Source organism: Pecten maximus, chromosome 14 (genome assembly GCF_902652985.1).
Source record: "Pecten maximus chromosome 14, xPecMax1.1, whole genome shotgun sequence".
NCBI classification, from domain to species: domain Eukaryota; kingdom Metazoa; phylum Mollusca; class Bivalvia; order Pectinida; family Pectinidae; genus Pecten; species Pecten maximus.
The window spans coordinates 34,320,247-34,335,038 of record NC_047028.1 but is presented as its reverse complement, the minus strand read 5'-3'; the positions used below and the strand labels follow the sequence as shown (position 1 = coordinate 34,335,038).

The 14,792-nt window shown below is 35.4% G+C and overlaps 1 protein-coding gene across 12 annotated transcripts in view; it reads right to left on the bottom strand.

Annotated features, from left to right (window-relative positions):
* Positions 1 to 14,792, bottom strand: part of LOC117342837 (rho guanine nucleotide exchange factor 7-like) — a 90,390-nt gene that overhangs the window by 41,243 nt on the left and 34,355 nt on the right. For all 12 annotated transcript variants that reach the window (XR_004535909.1, XM_033905094.1, XM_033905096.1 and 9 more), the window contains exons 9-11: positions 10,046 to 10,126; positions 5,606 to 5,755; positions 3,339 to 3,423 (exon numbers count right to left, since the gene is read on the bottom strand). Coding sequence is in view for 11 of the 12 variants with exons in the window: in XM_033905094.1 (XP_033760985.1) it covers positions 3,339 to 3,423; positions 5,606 to 5,755; positions 10,046 to 10,126 (316 nt within the window). In the remaining variant the exon portion in view is untranslated. The remainder of the gene's footprint in view (positions 1 to 3,338; positions 3,424 to 5,605; positions 5,756 to 10,045; positions 10,127 to 14,792) is intronic.

Below are 14,792 nucleotides of genomic sequence, written 5' to 3'. Positions count from 1 at the left end.
AACTAGGGTGTGATTTCTCTGTCACCCCCCAGGGTGTGATTTCTCTGTCACCCCCTAGGGTATGATTTCTCTGTCACCCCCTAGGGTGTGATTTCTCTGTCACCCCCTAGGGTATGATTTCTCTGTCACCCCCTAGGGTGTGATTTCTCTGTCACCCCCCAGGGTGTGACTTCTCTGTCACGCCCCAGGGTGTGACTTCTCTGTCACGCCCTAGGGTGTGACTTCTCTGTCACCCCCTAGGGTGTGATTTCTCTGTCACCCCCTCATGTGTTATTACTCTGTCAGAACCTGACTAAGAAATCAGGGTGATATTCTTGACAGTCTAACCAGCCTGAGGTCAATATTTGATTTTACCAGGTCAGTATAACACCATACTGACTTCATCAAAGGTCCATAATTGTAACAATGCTGTTATTAATGACTGATAACTTGATAACAGTAATGGACTGTATGACTGTTGTGATGACTGAGAGTATCTAACTACAGTGTTACTTCCACTAAAATGTTTTAACTAGTCATGTCTAATTTTTATTGGGATGGAAGTGAAAATGTTGCCAATATACAAAACCATCAATTTGTTTTCGAAAGTAGCAAAAGAATGCATTTTGCACTTCAGGAATTCAACAAATCAGGAATTCAAATTAACATATAAACCAGGCATACCACATTTGACCTACAGAGCGCCCTGTCTACTGAAATCTGACCCTTTCCTGAATACCCTATATAAATTCCTTCTATATTACAAGTAATTCAGTGAATTCCAACAAAAAATTTCTAAAATCATTCAATGGAAAATTCTGTGTTTATTAGGTGGAAAACAGTAAAAGAGGCTTGAATCAAGATCCTGTAGCTTTTTCTTTTAACATATCTATTGGAATCATCAAGAACGAAGCAATATAACATGTAGGTATACAGATTATAAATACTGCCAGCACAGGAGAAATCAATTATTCAAAATGGCATTCTTGACCCAATTTATCACATGGGTATCCCAAAGTGTTATAAAAGAAATAGCCCATGACGGTTTAATGAGTATAAAAGACAAAAATTTGGCAGTAATTTTTCTCAACAAAACTCTCATAAATCTCTTTTTTCATCTGTAAAATATATTTTGAGTGTTTTAATCATGAAATCTTGGCAGGCATCGGTTTGTTTACATTAAAATGTCTATTATATTATTATTCACTGTCCAATAGTTACTAGGGTCCTAAAAGCTATTTTTAAATTCAAATCAATTATCTCGCCCTTACAGTGTAGTTGTGTATTCAGGTGTTAAAAGGCTTCATGCTACATTTAAGAAAATAATCTTGAGTTTTATTTTGTTAAGATAAAAAGGCAACTTTTTATTTCTTCAGCATTTATATGTATATATTGATACTTGTTGATAGAAGAGAAAAAGTGGCGAAGGTTGAAGAGTCTGGGTTCAGCCTCCCACACAATAAGTTGTCTTCATATAGAAGGCCTTACATGCAGCATTAATTTTTTTTTTATTCCAATTGAACAACTTTGTATGAACCTTTTTATTTTTAGTTGACCTGGCACCCTAAGCTATCAAGTTAACCAGATCCGGAGCCAACATTAATTTTGACTCAAAGATAGAGGTGGACTTAGCATAGCATTTTTACTTATACTAGTAAATAAACATTTATCCCAGTAACTAAACATTTATCCTGGAAACTAAACATTTATCCTAGTAACTAAACATTTATCCCAGTAACTAAACATTTATCCTAGTAACTAAACATTTATCCTCGTAACTAAACATTTATCCTCGTAACTAAACATTTATCCTAGTAACTAAGCATTTATCCTAGTAACTAAGCATTTATCCTAGTAACTTAACATTTATCCTGGTAACTAAACATTTATCCTAGTAACTAAACATTTATCCTAGTAACTTAACATTTATCCTAGTAACTAAACATTTATCCTTGTAACTAAACATTTATCCTTGTAACTAAACATTTATCCTAGTAACTAAACATTTATCCTAGTAACTAAACATTTATCCTAGTAACTAAATATTTATCCTAGTAACTAAACATTTATCCTAGTAACTTAATATTTATACTAGTAACTAAACATTTATCCTTGTAACTAAACATTTATCCTTGTAAGTAAACATTTACCCTAGTAACTAAGCATTTATCCTAGTAACTAAACATTTATCCTAGTAACTAAATATTTATCCTAGTAACTAAACATTTATCCTAGTAACTAAATATTTATCCTAGTAACTAAATATTTATCCTAGTAACTTAATATTTATCCTAGTAACTAAACATTTATCCTTGTAACTAAACATTTATCCTTGTAACTAAACATTTATCCTTGTAAGTAAACATTTACCCTAGTAACTAAGCATTTATCCTAGTAACTAAACATTTATCCTAGTAACTAAATATTTATCCTAGTAACTAAACATTTATCCTGGTAACTAAACATTTATCCTAGTAACTAAATATTTATCCTGGTAACTAAACATTTATCCTGGCAACTACACATCCTAGTAACTAAACATTTATCCTAGTAACTAAATATTTATCCTGGTAACTAAACATTTATCCAAGTAACTAAACATTATTTTCAATGTATTCATATCATCTAATAGATGATTTGTCACTGTGACCTCATCAAGAGACTGAGGCCCGGTCTGCAATAAAAAATTCATCCTCTTCTATAAATGTCCTGTTTTGTATGACATATAATACTTTCACACAACAGACTTCCACTGATATTGCGTGCACCATTCAGACAGAGCCATTTAGCATTATCACATTTCCACCCTTCCTCCCATATCATAAATATCATATGACAAAGGAGTAGAAACAATATTATAATCATAAATACACACAACATTGTCTCAGTGGTGAAAAGTTAGTTTCGACATTCACGAGTGTTGTTGATTTTTTGCATATTTCATATGTGATTTACATGTATGTGACACATGGAACTATAATGATCAATCACCTGATATGTGATATGTAATGAGAATATAAGGATAGCAGAAAATTTTATGGACACTTGCGTAAATGAGAACACAAGATATGTAAATAAGGATTCAAGATATGTAAATGAGGATTCAAGATATGTAAATAAGGATTCAAGATATGTTAATGAGGGTTCAAGATATGCAAATGAAGACACAAAAAATATGTAAATGAGGGTACAAGATATCTAAATAATACCTGATATGCAAATGAGGATACAATATTATATGATATGTAAATAAGAAAAAGTGATATGTAAATGAGGATACAAGGTATGTAAATAAAGAAACATAATATTTGAATGAGGCAACAAAATGTTTATGTTTATCAATATGTAAATGAACTTACCTGATATTTCAAAGCTGTGTGACTCTTGATTCTCTGACTCGTCCTCACACAGACAAACAGTCATACCACTGAGTGGAAGTGAGCCCTGTGGAGGAGGAACACCAATTAATTAATACTATCACACTGAAGCAGGGCACCTGTTCCTCTCAACCTTGGTTACAGCCAAAAGGTCACAGAATCCGCTGATCCAGATAAAGAGTGTTTGAGAGTGCTATGGTAGTCTCCATATGTTTTAGGAGTGAGGCTGCGAGTGTAAACAATGCCGTGTTATTACAGTCTATGATGTTAATATACATTTCCATCTCAACAGATGTCAACATTTGATCAGAGTCAGCCGAGTGCTTTAGCAGATGTCACCAGTATCTCCTTCGCAGCTAAGATGTTCAGCTTCAGATACAACTAATGTCGATTTAATCACTAGTATTTGAGCCACTGAGAATCTTTATCTGCAGCCATCATATATACAGCATTTCTCTGATTGACATTGTAACACGGTTCCTCCAACATCCACCCAGACCGACCACCATGATTTTTAGCATAACATCACATTATAATTTGGCAACTTCTCAGAATTTTTTTTTTTTTTTTTATCAATGTTATGAATTCATATTCCTTCAGTAAGCTGAAACGTGAAGCTATCTGCCAATATAAACAGGGATACATTGTGCTAAAGTACATGCAGCTATGTAACTTAACTGTCACATTTCATTAAGTAAAATGCCCAACAGGTTTTTTACAATTTTAATTTCAATTTCAAATATAAGTTACAGGGAAAATGTGATAAGATTGTACATCATATCATAAAAAGCAATGTTTTATCAGAAATTAGTTTTGAGTTAATCATTCTCAGAACTGAAGTTGATAAACACTGGATTTGCTGTTTTCTACAGAAAGAACAAGGCAGAGTATTGTGACCAAATGTCACCCACTGTGGGACAAATTTCAATATCAAAGAAAATCACCAACATAACACAAGATAGCATATCTCTCAATACACATTGAAACTTAGATACAGAAAAGCCCAAAAGATTAAGAAAACTGCATCATATTGAATACTTAGGCTCCTGAGCGTCACTGACAAGTTCTCGAAAGACAAAACGTCTTTCGAGAACTTGTCAGTGACGCTCAGGAGCCTAAGTATTCAAACAAAGGCGATGACAGCGTAAACTCAGAATGGGCAAAAGAAATGTCAAGATCAGGATGGGGATATGCAAAAGCCCCAAATTCAATTATACTATAATTTTCAATAATGGATTTTTCAAAAGAGTGTCAAGCAGGTGTATGAAACAAGTAGTCATTAAAATCCCCCCACCCCACAGAAGAAATGGAAACTACCCATACAGATATGAATTTGTTTGTTTACATTAAGTACGATGTTTTCACAATTTGTTTCCATGGTAACAGGAAAACAATTTCTGGAATTACTGGAGTCAGAGGACATGCAGAGGTTACAACAAACCTAGGGCACCAATGTCTACCAGTATCAAACACCTGCAAGGTGCTCCATCGGAACTCCGAAAATGTGACCCAAGGCATTTGAGCTTGGACGTGCATGTGATTTGAAAGATTCTATTTTTAACTTAAATTTCCCAAAACAGCATTAGGTATTCTGTAGTCAGTGGTAATACTGACAGGGTATTGTTTCTGTCATATATGAATCTTCAAAGAGTGTATTTTTTTTTTTTTTTTTTTCAAATTAAAGATTACAACATGTTTTTTTTCCCCACTCTTTTTGAGATTGAATGTTTTACTGGCAAATGATTCAACTATTTACAAATCCATACACCTATCACATCCAAAGTGTTGCATGAATCACTCCCATGGAGTTTCGATTGGTACAAGCTAACCAAAAGTTTGCTATCGAGGATAATGATGTAGGGATGTACAGTAAACAAAGGGCCATAACTCTTTGTCTGTACTAGAACATAAAGTTGAGATATTCTTAGTAGTAAAGTACCGATATGTGATGCATAATAAACAAAGGGACGATGCATAATAAACAAAGGGACATAACTCTATACATTTATTTTACAACAATTGTGAAACAAGTTGTATACAAACTTTTGTTGATAACTCTTTTTGGTCCGGAAGGAAGTGTGCATGGGGTCTAATTATTATAGGTGCAAAGGAGAGTTGTCGGCGAAAAAATAGCGACTTCACTATCTGACAAATGTTGTCCATTGAAGGTGATAAAGTATGTGATGCACCATGAAAAGGGGCCATAACTCTGTAAAATGTTAGCTGTGGATTCCTGGGTAGTGACTCACCTCATACTGATAGCCACTGAGGCGTGGACTCATGGACAACATGACAAGGACGCTGGGAAACAGGACAAAGATGCGGTCACACTTATCTCCTGCGAGAGTCTCCACCTGGACGTGTGAGAGATGGACAACCTCTCCAAGTTTGGTCATCTCCTGAAACACAAATTCTCACCTGTCAAAATCTGCCACTGTCCAAATTACCATTATTTCTATTTAATTTGCATTTGTCACGAGTGTAATGTATCCTGGAGAATTTGACGGCTGCATCGGTCAGAAATTGATGATCATATTACATGTATATACAGATAATGATGTTATGTCAATAAATGGCACAACAAAATGGCTGCTTCCGTTTGATTCTGCGCTCCACAGTTCGACTTTAAATGACTATAAATTTTGTCAAGATGTAAGTTTTCTGAATTATGTGATAAAAAGTATCTTAATTTTTTTTAAATTTCATATTAGATATAAACGACATCTTGAAGTTTTAATTTTTGAGTGCCAAAGCTTATAAAAATTAAGTCTTCTAAAAATCTCATATGAACTGAAACCTCATTTAAAGGGATATTCCACATGATATGGAAAACCTCAGACTGTTCTGTACATTTTAAGAACTCTTTCTGGTGAATTAAAATTATTGTCAGCAAAATATCTTTCCCTTGAATGTGGTCAGTGTGGACCAGCCAAACTTACAGGATACCATATCGGCCAATATTAAATAAGACTGCCTCGATATAGTGCACCGCAGAACCCAGATCTATAGGCTCACTGTATGCTGCCGACATTAAATTTCTGCTAGGATCGTAATCTCATTGCTTAATTAGACTTATTTCCTGCCAATTTTATAATGTACACAAATATTTCATACTATTCGGCTAGTACAAAGCAAACTGTCATAACACAATCAGGACCCAATGAAGGTTTTGTAAGTCAATCTAGATCAACCTACTTTATAAAGAACTTCGACAAATTAAATATCATATGTGTGTTTATATGAAAAATTGAGGCATAGGATTGTCGTAAGTGAAATTTTTTATAAAATGCATTAAAAGGAAACCTAATTTGAATATCCCTCTATGATATATATTTCGTGAAGATATTGTGTATTGCATCCTGCTGTGTGATCATGCTACCTTTACATAAATCATTTCATAAAAGACACCATTACAATTTTGTGTGAGATTTTCGACAAAGTAGTCTAGAATAGCATAAAGACAACAGTGTGGGTAAAAACTAGAATCTAAAAATAGTACAAAACTACAGGAAGGGTGAAGTGGAGTTATCTCCCCTACATTAATCCACACACACACACACACCAGCTGTTTATTGTAGGTGATAAACTTTATCATTACACATGCTATAATAGACATACTTTATGACTTTTCTTCATTACCACCAGTATTTATCTTACACACACACAGAGATGCAGGCTACATGATTTTAGACGTATCAGACATGAATCCTGGTAAAACATCTGATCTAGAGACAGGTGGTTCTATGTAGAATACTGATAATTCCAACCAAGTTTGAGTTATTTCCAATGGCATTTCAATAAATGATGGTCCAAAATGTGATTTGTCTACATTTTAACCCCTTCCGAGGGGAAACATGACTCCCCAGGGTCATAAAATATACAATTTTAGTAATTTAAAAGCACCTTCCAACCCTTCCAATTATGAAGAGTATTTGACTCTGTCAATTATCTGGGTTTTGAGAAAATTTTGGCCATGGCAGGTTTCTGCAGAGAGGATTCTGAGAAGTCGAAAATATAAATTGTTTACAGACAACAGATGACCTATGGCAACTGATAAAAGGCAATTTAGTCTCAAGTGACCTAAAAACATCCTACTGACAAAACTTCCTAATGACAAATAATCTTCAACAAAAAACAATAATCCTAAATTTTCACAGATGAGGTAATTAAGATTTTTAGATGTAAATTAGGAATAGACAGCATCTGGATTAGACAGGTTTTAAATACCATAATTCAAGAGGAAAATGTAGGAACCAAATATCAATGTCATAAAAGACAGGGATCCGATTAAGACAGGAGCTGGTTTAGAGAGGTTATACTTTAATACATAATGTCAATCTCAGTGATAAACACAGCAGTATACGCTTCTCAGGCAAACAACTGGGACTGGGAAATCTAGACTTTCAATCCAACAGTTATTTCATTATCAAGTTTATTCTTAGGAGAGGATGTATTACCCCAGCAGGTTAAACTAACAGCAGTTTTACATTTAAACAGGAGATCCCAGAGGGATTATGATTTATGATTTGGTTTGGTTTGTTTTGTTTATTAATTTATGATTTGGTTTGGTTTGTTTGTTTAACGTCCTATTAACAGCCAGGGTCATTTAAAGAACATGCCAGGTTTTGGAGGTGGAGGAAAGCCGGAGTACCCCGAGAAAAACCACCAGCCTATGGTCAGTACCTGGCAACTGCCCCATGTAGGTTTCGAACTCGCAACCCAGAGGTGGAGGGCTAGTGATAAAGTGTCGGGACACCTTAACCATTCAGCCACCGCAGCCCCTTACAATTATATGATGTTCTATGAGCTATTACATACAGAATCTCATCTGTCCACTCAGTCACCTGTCAGCCATTTTATTTTCCTGATCAAACTCAAAATTAGATACAAAGACATCTAGGTACAGAGGGGAACCTTCATACATTAAGTTTGAGAAATATTTTTCAAATACTTATCAAGAAACAAACTTCAACTGTCAAAATCCACCTGGCAACCTGATGAAGTGCTTCATTTTGTTTTTAAGATCAAGTTCAAAATTGCAGGTGAGTTACTAAGAGTAAGATGTTAAGGTGAGTTAATGTGGATTTTTGAGTTACTGTATACCTGGTAATTTTTGCCCCCGTTTAATTTTCACCATTTTCGCCCTTTGATTTAAAGGGCGAATTTAAGATGACGGCGAAAATTTCAAGCTCAATTGAAGGATTTACAAGTCATCGTACATAACGGATCCAAAACATACCCTCGTACTTTTCAAGTGTGTTTTATTCTATACAATCACAAGCAACACGTGTTATATATTTACACTAAATTTATAAAAAATAATTCATTGTTTTATTCCAATCTATGCATATGAAATAAAATCTAGATCTAAATCTAGGCCTAGTAAATTTGCAATATCACGTTGAGTGAAATCGAGAATAAGCTTAACTGGGCTTAGACACCGTACTATGTTTAGTATGTTTGATTTTTAAAAAAACTATAAATACTAAGTAACTTTTAAAATACAGTCATTTTTTAAAATGATGCACACCAAATAGCATCAAATTCTTGCCATTGTGAAGACTGATTTTATGAGTTCACCGTCGCTTGTGGCTTCCATCGATGACAAATGAGCAAGAATCAGTGGTCAGTAATTAGTCACGGCACGGTGAACTTACCACTCATTGTGTTTGCTTAAAATCGACCATGCATACCCGATACTATTTGAATTAATATAGGTTAAACGAAAATCTGAACACAGGTAAACGTTGTATATTTCACACCTGATTACATTTCACACCTCAGTGGGATATGCAAAGAAAAGAAAATGGGGGAACTGGAAAAATCCCGAGTGTTCCGAGTGCAGTTGTATCGAGAATTCTGAACGGAATTTTCCGATTGTAAACGAGGACATTTCTTAAAAGTAGTTTAGGGCGAAATTAAAACGGGGCGAATATCTTTTGTGTTGCTCAAGGGCGAAAATAACCTGGCGCGAAAAATACCAGGTATACAGTAGTTCTAATTAAAATGAGCAAGGTGAGTAAAGGTTGAGTTACCTTAAAAAGATGTCCGGACTGAGTAAAGATTGATATTTGAGTTACCTTAACGAGATGTACGGACTGAGTAAAGATTGATATTTGAGTTACCTTAACAAGATGTCCAGACTGAATTAAGGTTAATATTTGTGTTACCTGAGTAAGACGTCCATGTGAGTAAAAGTTGATATTTGAGTTACCTGAGTAAGACGTCCATGTGACTTAAAGTTGATTTTGAGTTACCTCAATAAGATGTCCAGGATGAGTTAAGGTTGATATTTGAGTTACCTGAGTAAGACGTCCATGTGACTTAAAGTTGATATTTGAGTTACCTGAGTAAGACGTCCATGTGACTTAAAGTTGATATTTGAGTTACCCGAGTAAGACGTCCATGTGACTTAAAGTTGATATTTGAGTTACCTCAATAAGATGTCCGGGATGAGTTAAGGTTGACATTTGAGTTACATGCGAGTTAATGTTGATATTTAAGTTACCTGAACAAGATGTCTGGGGTGAGTTGATGTTGATATTTAAATTACCTGAATAAGATGTCCAGGATGCCATATCAACGACGAGATTTCAATGCATGTTAATCTAGTCATGCAAGGGGAGATAACTTTTAAATATTTTTTTCGAGGACACGAACACCTGATGGAGTAATTAACCGGACCTTACCTCACCCTCCCAGCCTTTTATTGCACTTGTTAGTATTTCATACTCCATTTCCTTTAACTTCCTTACATCCATACATGCATTCTGGAAAACAAAGGAAAACCTGGTTAGTGTAAACATATAATATAGTTTGACTGATCTAACAGATACACAATGCATATATAGCTATCTAATTTATACTGAGGTATATTTAGTTACTCTACAAAAACATATAGAGAGATATATAAACTAAACTATTCTATAAATATATATATGTATACATACATGGAATACAAAACTAGACTGAAGAATCTACGACAGGAAAATATATTTATTACATGTTTACATGATATACATTACATTCTCAACATATTTTTTGTCATTTTTGAAAATTAAAATTGAGTTTGCATAAAAATTGCCAATATTCAGCGACTTCGTCAATGAGGTTTGACAAATGGAACAGCCTATTTCTTCAAAATTCATTTGTCATGTGCATTGGCAAACAAAACAGTGCATTCTGTTCAATTCTTTTTATTATTTGTGTAACAATATTGTATAAATTTTCTTTTTGATACTTTTTAATTAACATAAAAACACGACTTAGTCCTAGGCTTTTTTTCATAGAGCCATTTGATTGTTTATGTCAGTTACAAGTAGTTCCGGTGGGTGAATGCGCGGCATGGATTGATGTGTCAATTATGCTCACATAGACTGCAAATCTTTTTACTAAGTTTATATCGTGGCTTTGCCACCAAAATGTAAATATATATACATAAAAGAGAACCAATTCTCAAATCCTTTTATTGTTTCGAAGCTCATCAGAAGACATATAACGACAACAGCATCAGGTGGAAATGCATTATAATATACGGTTTAAGCAACACCACTTAAGTCAGCTACAGGATGATATGCTGGTCAATTAAAAAAAAATAATTCTTGGGAGAAAACTTTGAAAAACATGAAGAATTGAACTTCTCTTAATTCCTACATATGTGATCTTACTGTAGGTCTTTGACTCCATAAATACTGAATCAGGATTACAGACATGTCATTATCCCTTGGGGCCAGTTGAGATTCGTTATCCAATAAATCAATACCGATACATAGCCAATACAAACACAGTATTGATATACAATATGTCCTTCATGTAGGAAGACCGAGACATCAACTTCTTTAATGTTTGCATGACAATGACATAAAATATTGTATAGGTGTTATGTTTCACAGGCCGTGGTTGTCCTAGTCAGACCTAGTTTGTGGGTATTTAATTCCGTGGTTGTCCCAGTCAGACCTAGTTTGTGGGTATTTAATTCCGTGTTTGTCCTAGTCAGATCTAGTTAGTGGGTATTTAATTCCGTGGTTGTCCCAGTCAGACCTAGTTTGTGGGTAATTAATTCCGTGTTTGTCCTAGTCCGATCTAGTTAGTGGGTATTTAATTCCGTGGTTGTCCTAGTCAGACCTAGTTCGTGGGTATTTAATTCCGTGGTTGTCCTAGTCAGATCTAGTTAGTGGGTATTTAATTCCGTGGTTGTCCTAGTCAGACCTAGTTTGTGGGTATTTAATTCCATGGTTGTCCCAGTCAGACCTAGTTCGTGGGTATTTAATTCCGTGGTTGTCCTAGTCAGACCTAGTTTGTGGTATTTAATTCCGTGGTTGTCCTAGTCAGACCTAGTTTGTGGGTATTTAAATCCGTGTTTGTCCTAGTCAGACCTAGTTTGTGGGTATTTAATTCCGTGGTTGTACTAGTCAGACCTAGTTTGTGGGTATTTAATTCTGTGGTTGTCCTAGTCAGACCTAGTTTGTGGGTATTTAATTCTGTGTTTGTCCTAGTCAGACCTAGTTTGTGGGTATTTAATTCCGTGGTTGTCCCAGTCAGACCTAGTTTGTGGGTATTTAATTCCGTGGTTGTCCCAGTCAGACCTAGTTTGTGGGTATTTAATTCCGTGGTTGTCCTAGTCAGACCTAGTTTGTGGGTATTTAATTCCGTGGTTGTCCTAGTCAGACCTAGTTTGTGGGTATCTAATTCCGTGGTTGTCCTAGTCAGACCTAGTTTGTGGGTATTTAATTCCGTGGTTGTGCTAGTCAGACCTAGTTTGTGGGTATTTAATTCCGTGGTTGTCCTAGTCAGACCTAGTTTGTGGGTATCTAATTCCGTGGTTGTCCTAGTCAGACCTAGTTTGTGGGTATTTAATTCCGTGGTTGTCCTAGTCAGACCTAGTTTGTGGGTATTTAATTCCGTGGTTGTCCTAGTCAGACCTAGTTTGTGGGTATTTAATTCCGTGGTTGTCCTAGTCAGACCTAGTTTGTGGGTATTTAATTCCGTGGTTGTCCTAGTCAGACCTAGTTTGTGGGTATTTAATTCCGTGGTTGTCCTAGTCAGACCTAGTTTGTGGGTATTTAATTCCGTGGTTGTCCTAGTCAGACCTAGTTTGTGGGTATTTAATTCCGTGGTTGTCCTAGTCAGACCTAGTTTGTGGGTATTTAATTCCGTGGTTGTCCTAGTCAGACCTAGTTTGTGGGTATTTAATTCCGTGGTTGTCCTAGTCAGACCTAGTTTGTGGGTATTTAATTCCATGGTTGTCCTAGTCAGACCTAGTTTGTGGGTATTTAATTCCGTGGTTGTCCTAGTCAGACCTAGTTTGTGGGTATTTAATTCCGTGGTTGTCCAAGTCAGACCTAGTTTGTGGGTATTTAATTCCATGGTTGTCCCAGTCAGACCTAGTTTGTGGGTATTTAATTCCGTGGTTGTCCCAGTCAGACCTAGTTTGTGGGTATTTAATTCCGTGGTTGTCCTAGTCAGACCTAGTTTGTGGGTATTTAATTCCGTGGTTGTCCTAGTCAGACCTAGTTTGTGGGTATTTAATTCCGTGGTTGTCCTAGTCAGACCTAGTTTGTGGGTATTTAATTCCGTGGTTGTCCTAGTCAGACCTAGTTCGTGGGTATTTAATTGCCTTGTAGACATTCTACAGTAATGACTTCTACACATTAGTTTGTATATAATTATTTGCTGGGTATTCATTTTCATGCTATATTTGATGACTATAATTAATCTACTTCGAATATCAACAACTATCCTGTACACTACTAGAACTATAAAAGACATGTACCAGTAACGATGTGATTATTTAATCCAATGGGGTGGCATTATTTTACCTTCAGAATGACTGTTCATTTATTTACTGTAAACAAACTTATTTTAGCGCAGTCAAACTTTAGCGCAAATACAGAAAAATGTAAACTATTATTTATCAGCATAGACATAAATTAGCACAGTCAGGGGGTTCAAATCTGGAAATCTTCATCTCTAAAGTTAGACGCCAGCTCAACATGCGACCACTGACAGATGTCTGTATATAGACTACACATGTTCTACCCGAACGTTTCCAGGGTATTGTTTTCACTAAAATTACATTTGAGTTGTAATTGTTCCGTTGTTCATTGCTAATATCTCATCTTCAGTAATGAATGGTCACATAACAATCCCTGCGATCTTAGTCAGTAACATGTTTAAAAGACTGTGCTACTGCCTTAATTGTATCAAAGCCTATTATAAACCAATGACAAAACACGGACCGAATACCAAATTCATTTATCGCATCATCATAGAGGAAATTATCAAGCTCTTTTAAATTGACATAAACGGCTCAAGCTAACATGAGGCATTCATGACTTAAATATACCTAGCCTCACTGTAAACTGTCTATAACAGTTCTGACAACTTAAATCTACCTAGCCTCACTGTAAACTGTCTACAACAGTTCTGACAACTTAAATCTACCTAGCCTCACTGTAAACTGTCTACAGCAGTTCTGACAACTTAGATCTACCTAGCCTCACTGTAAACTGTCTATAACAGTTCTGACAACTTAAATCTACCTAGCCTCACTGTAAACTGTCTACAACAGTTCTGACAACTTAAATCTACCTAGCCTCACTGTAAACTGTCTACAACAGTTCTGACAACTTAAATCTACCTAGCCTCACTGTAAACTGTCTACAACAGTTCTGACAACTTAAATCTACCTAGCCTCACTGTAAACTGTCTACAACAGTTCTGACAACTTAAATCTACCTAGCCTCACTGTAAACTGTCTATAACAGTTCTGACAACTTAAATCTACCTAGCCTCACTGTAAACTGTCTACAACAGTTCTGACAACTTAAATCTACCTAGCCTCACTGTAAACTGTCTATAACAGTTCTGACAACTTAAATATACCTAGCCTCACTGTAAACTGTCTACAACAGTTCTGACAACTTAAATATACCTAGCCTCACTGTAAACTGTCTACAACAGTTCTGACAACTTAAATATATCTAGCCTCACTGTAAACTGTCTACAACAGTTCTGACAACTTAAATATACCTAGCCTCACTGTAAACTGTCTATAACAGTTCTGACAACTTAAATCTACCTAGCCTCACTGTAATCTGTCTACAACAGTTCTGACAACTTAAATATATCTAGCCTCACTGTAAACTGTCTATAACAGTTCTGACAACTTAAATCTACCTAGCCTCACTGTAAACTGTCTACAGCACAATGTCCTCATAATAATAATTATGCTTGTATGGTCTTATTGTCCTACATATAATTCATTTCAATAAGATATATATAGATATACTGTATATATATCATTTCAATAAGATATATATATATATATACATGTATACAATACAAGTCAGCACATGATCTTTCGCCCTTTAACCTGTAACATTATCTTTCAAACCATAGTGTAAAGTTCTTTGCCTATCAAGTATCATGTTGACA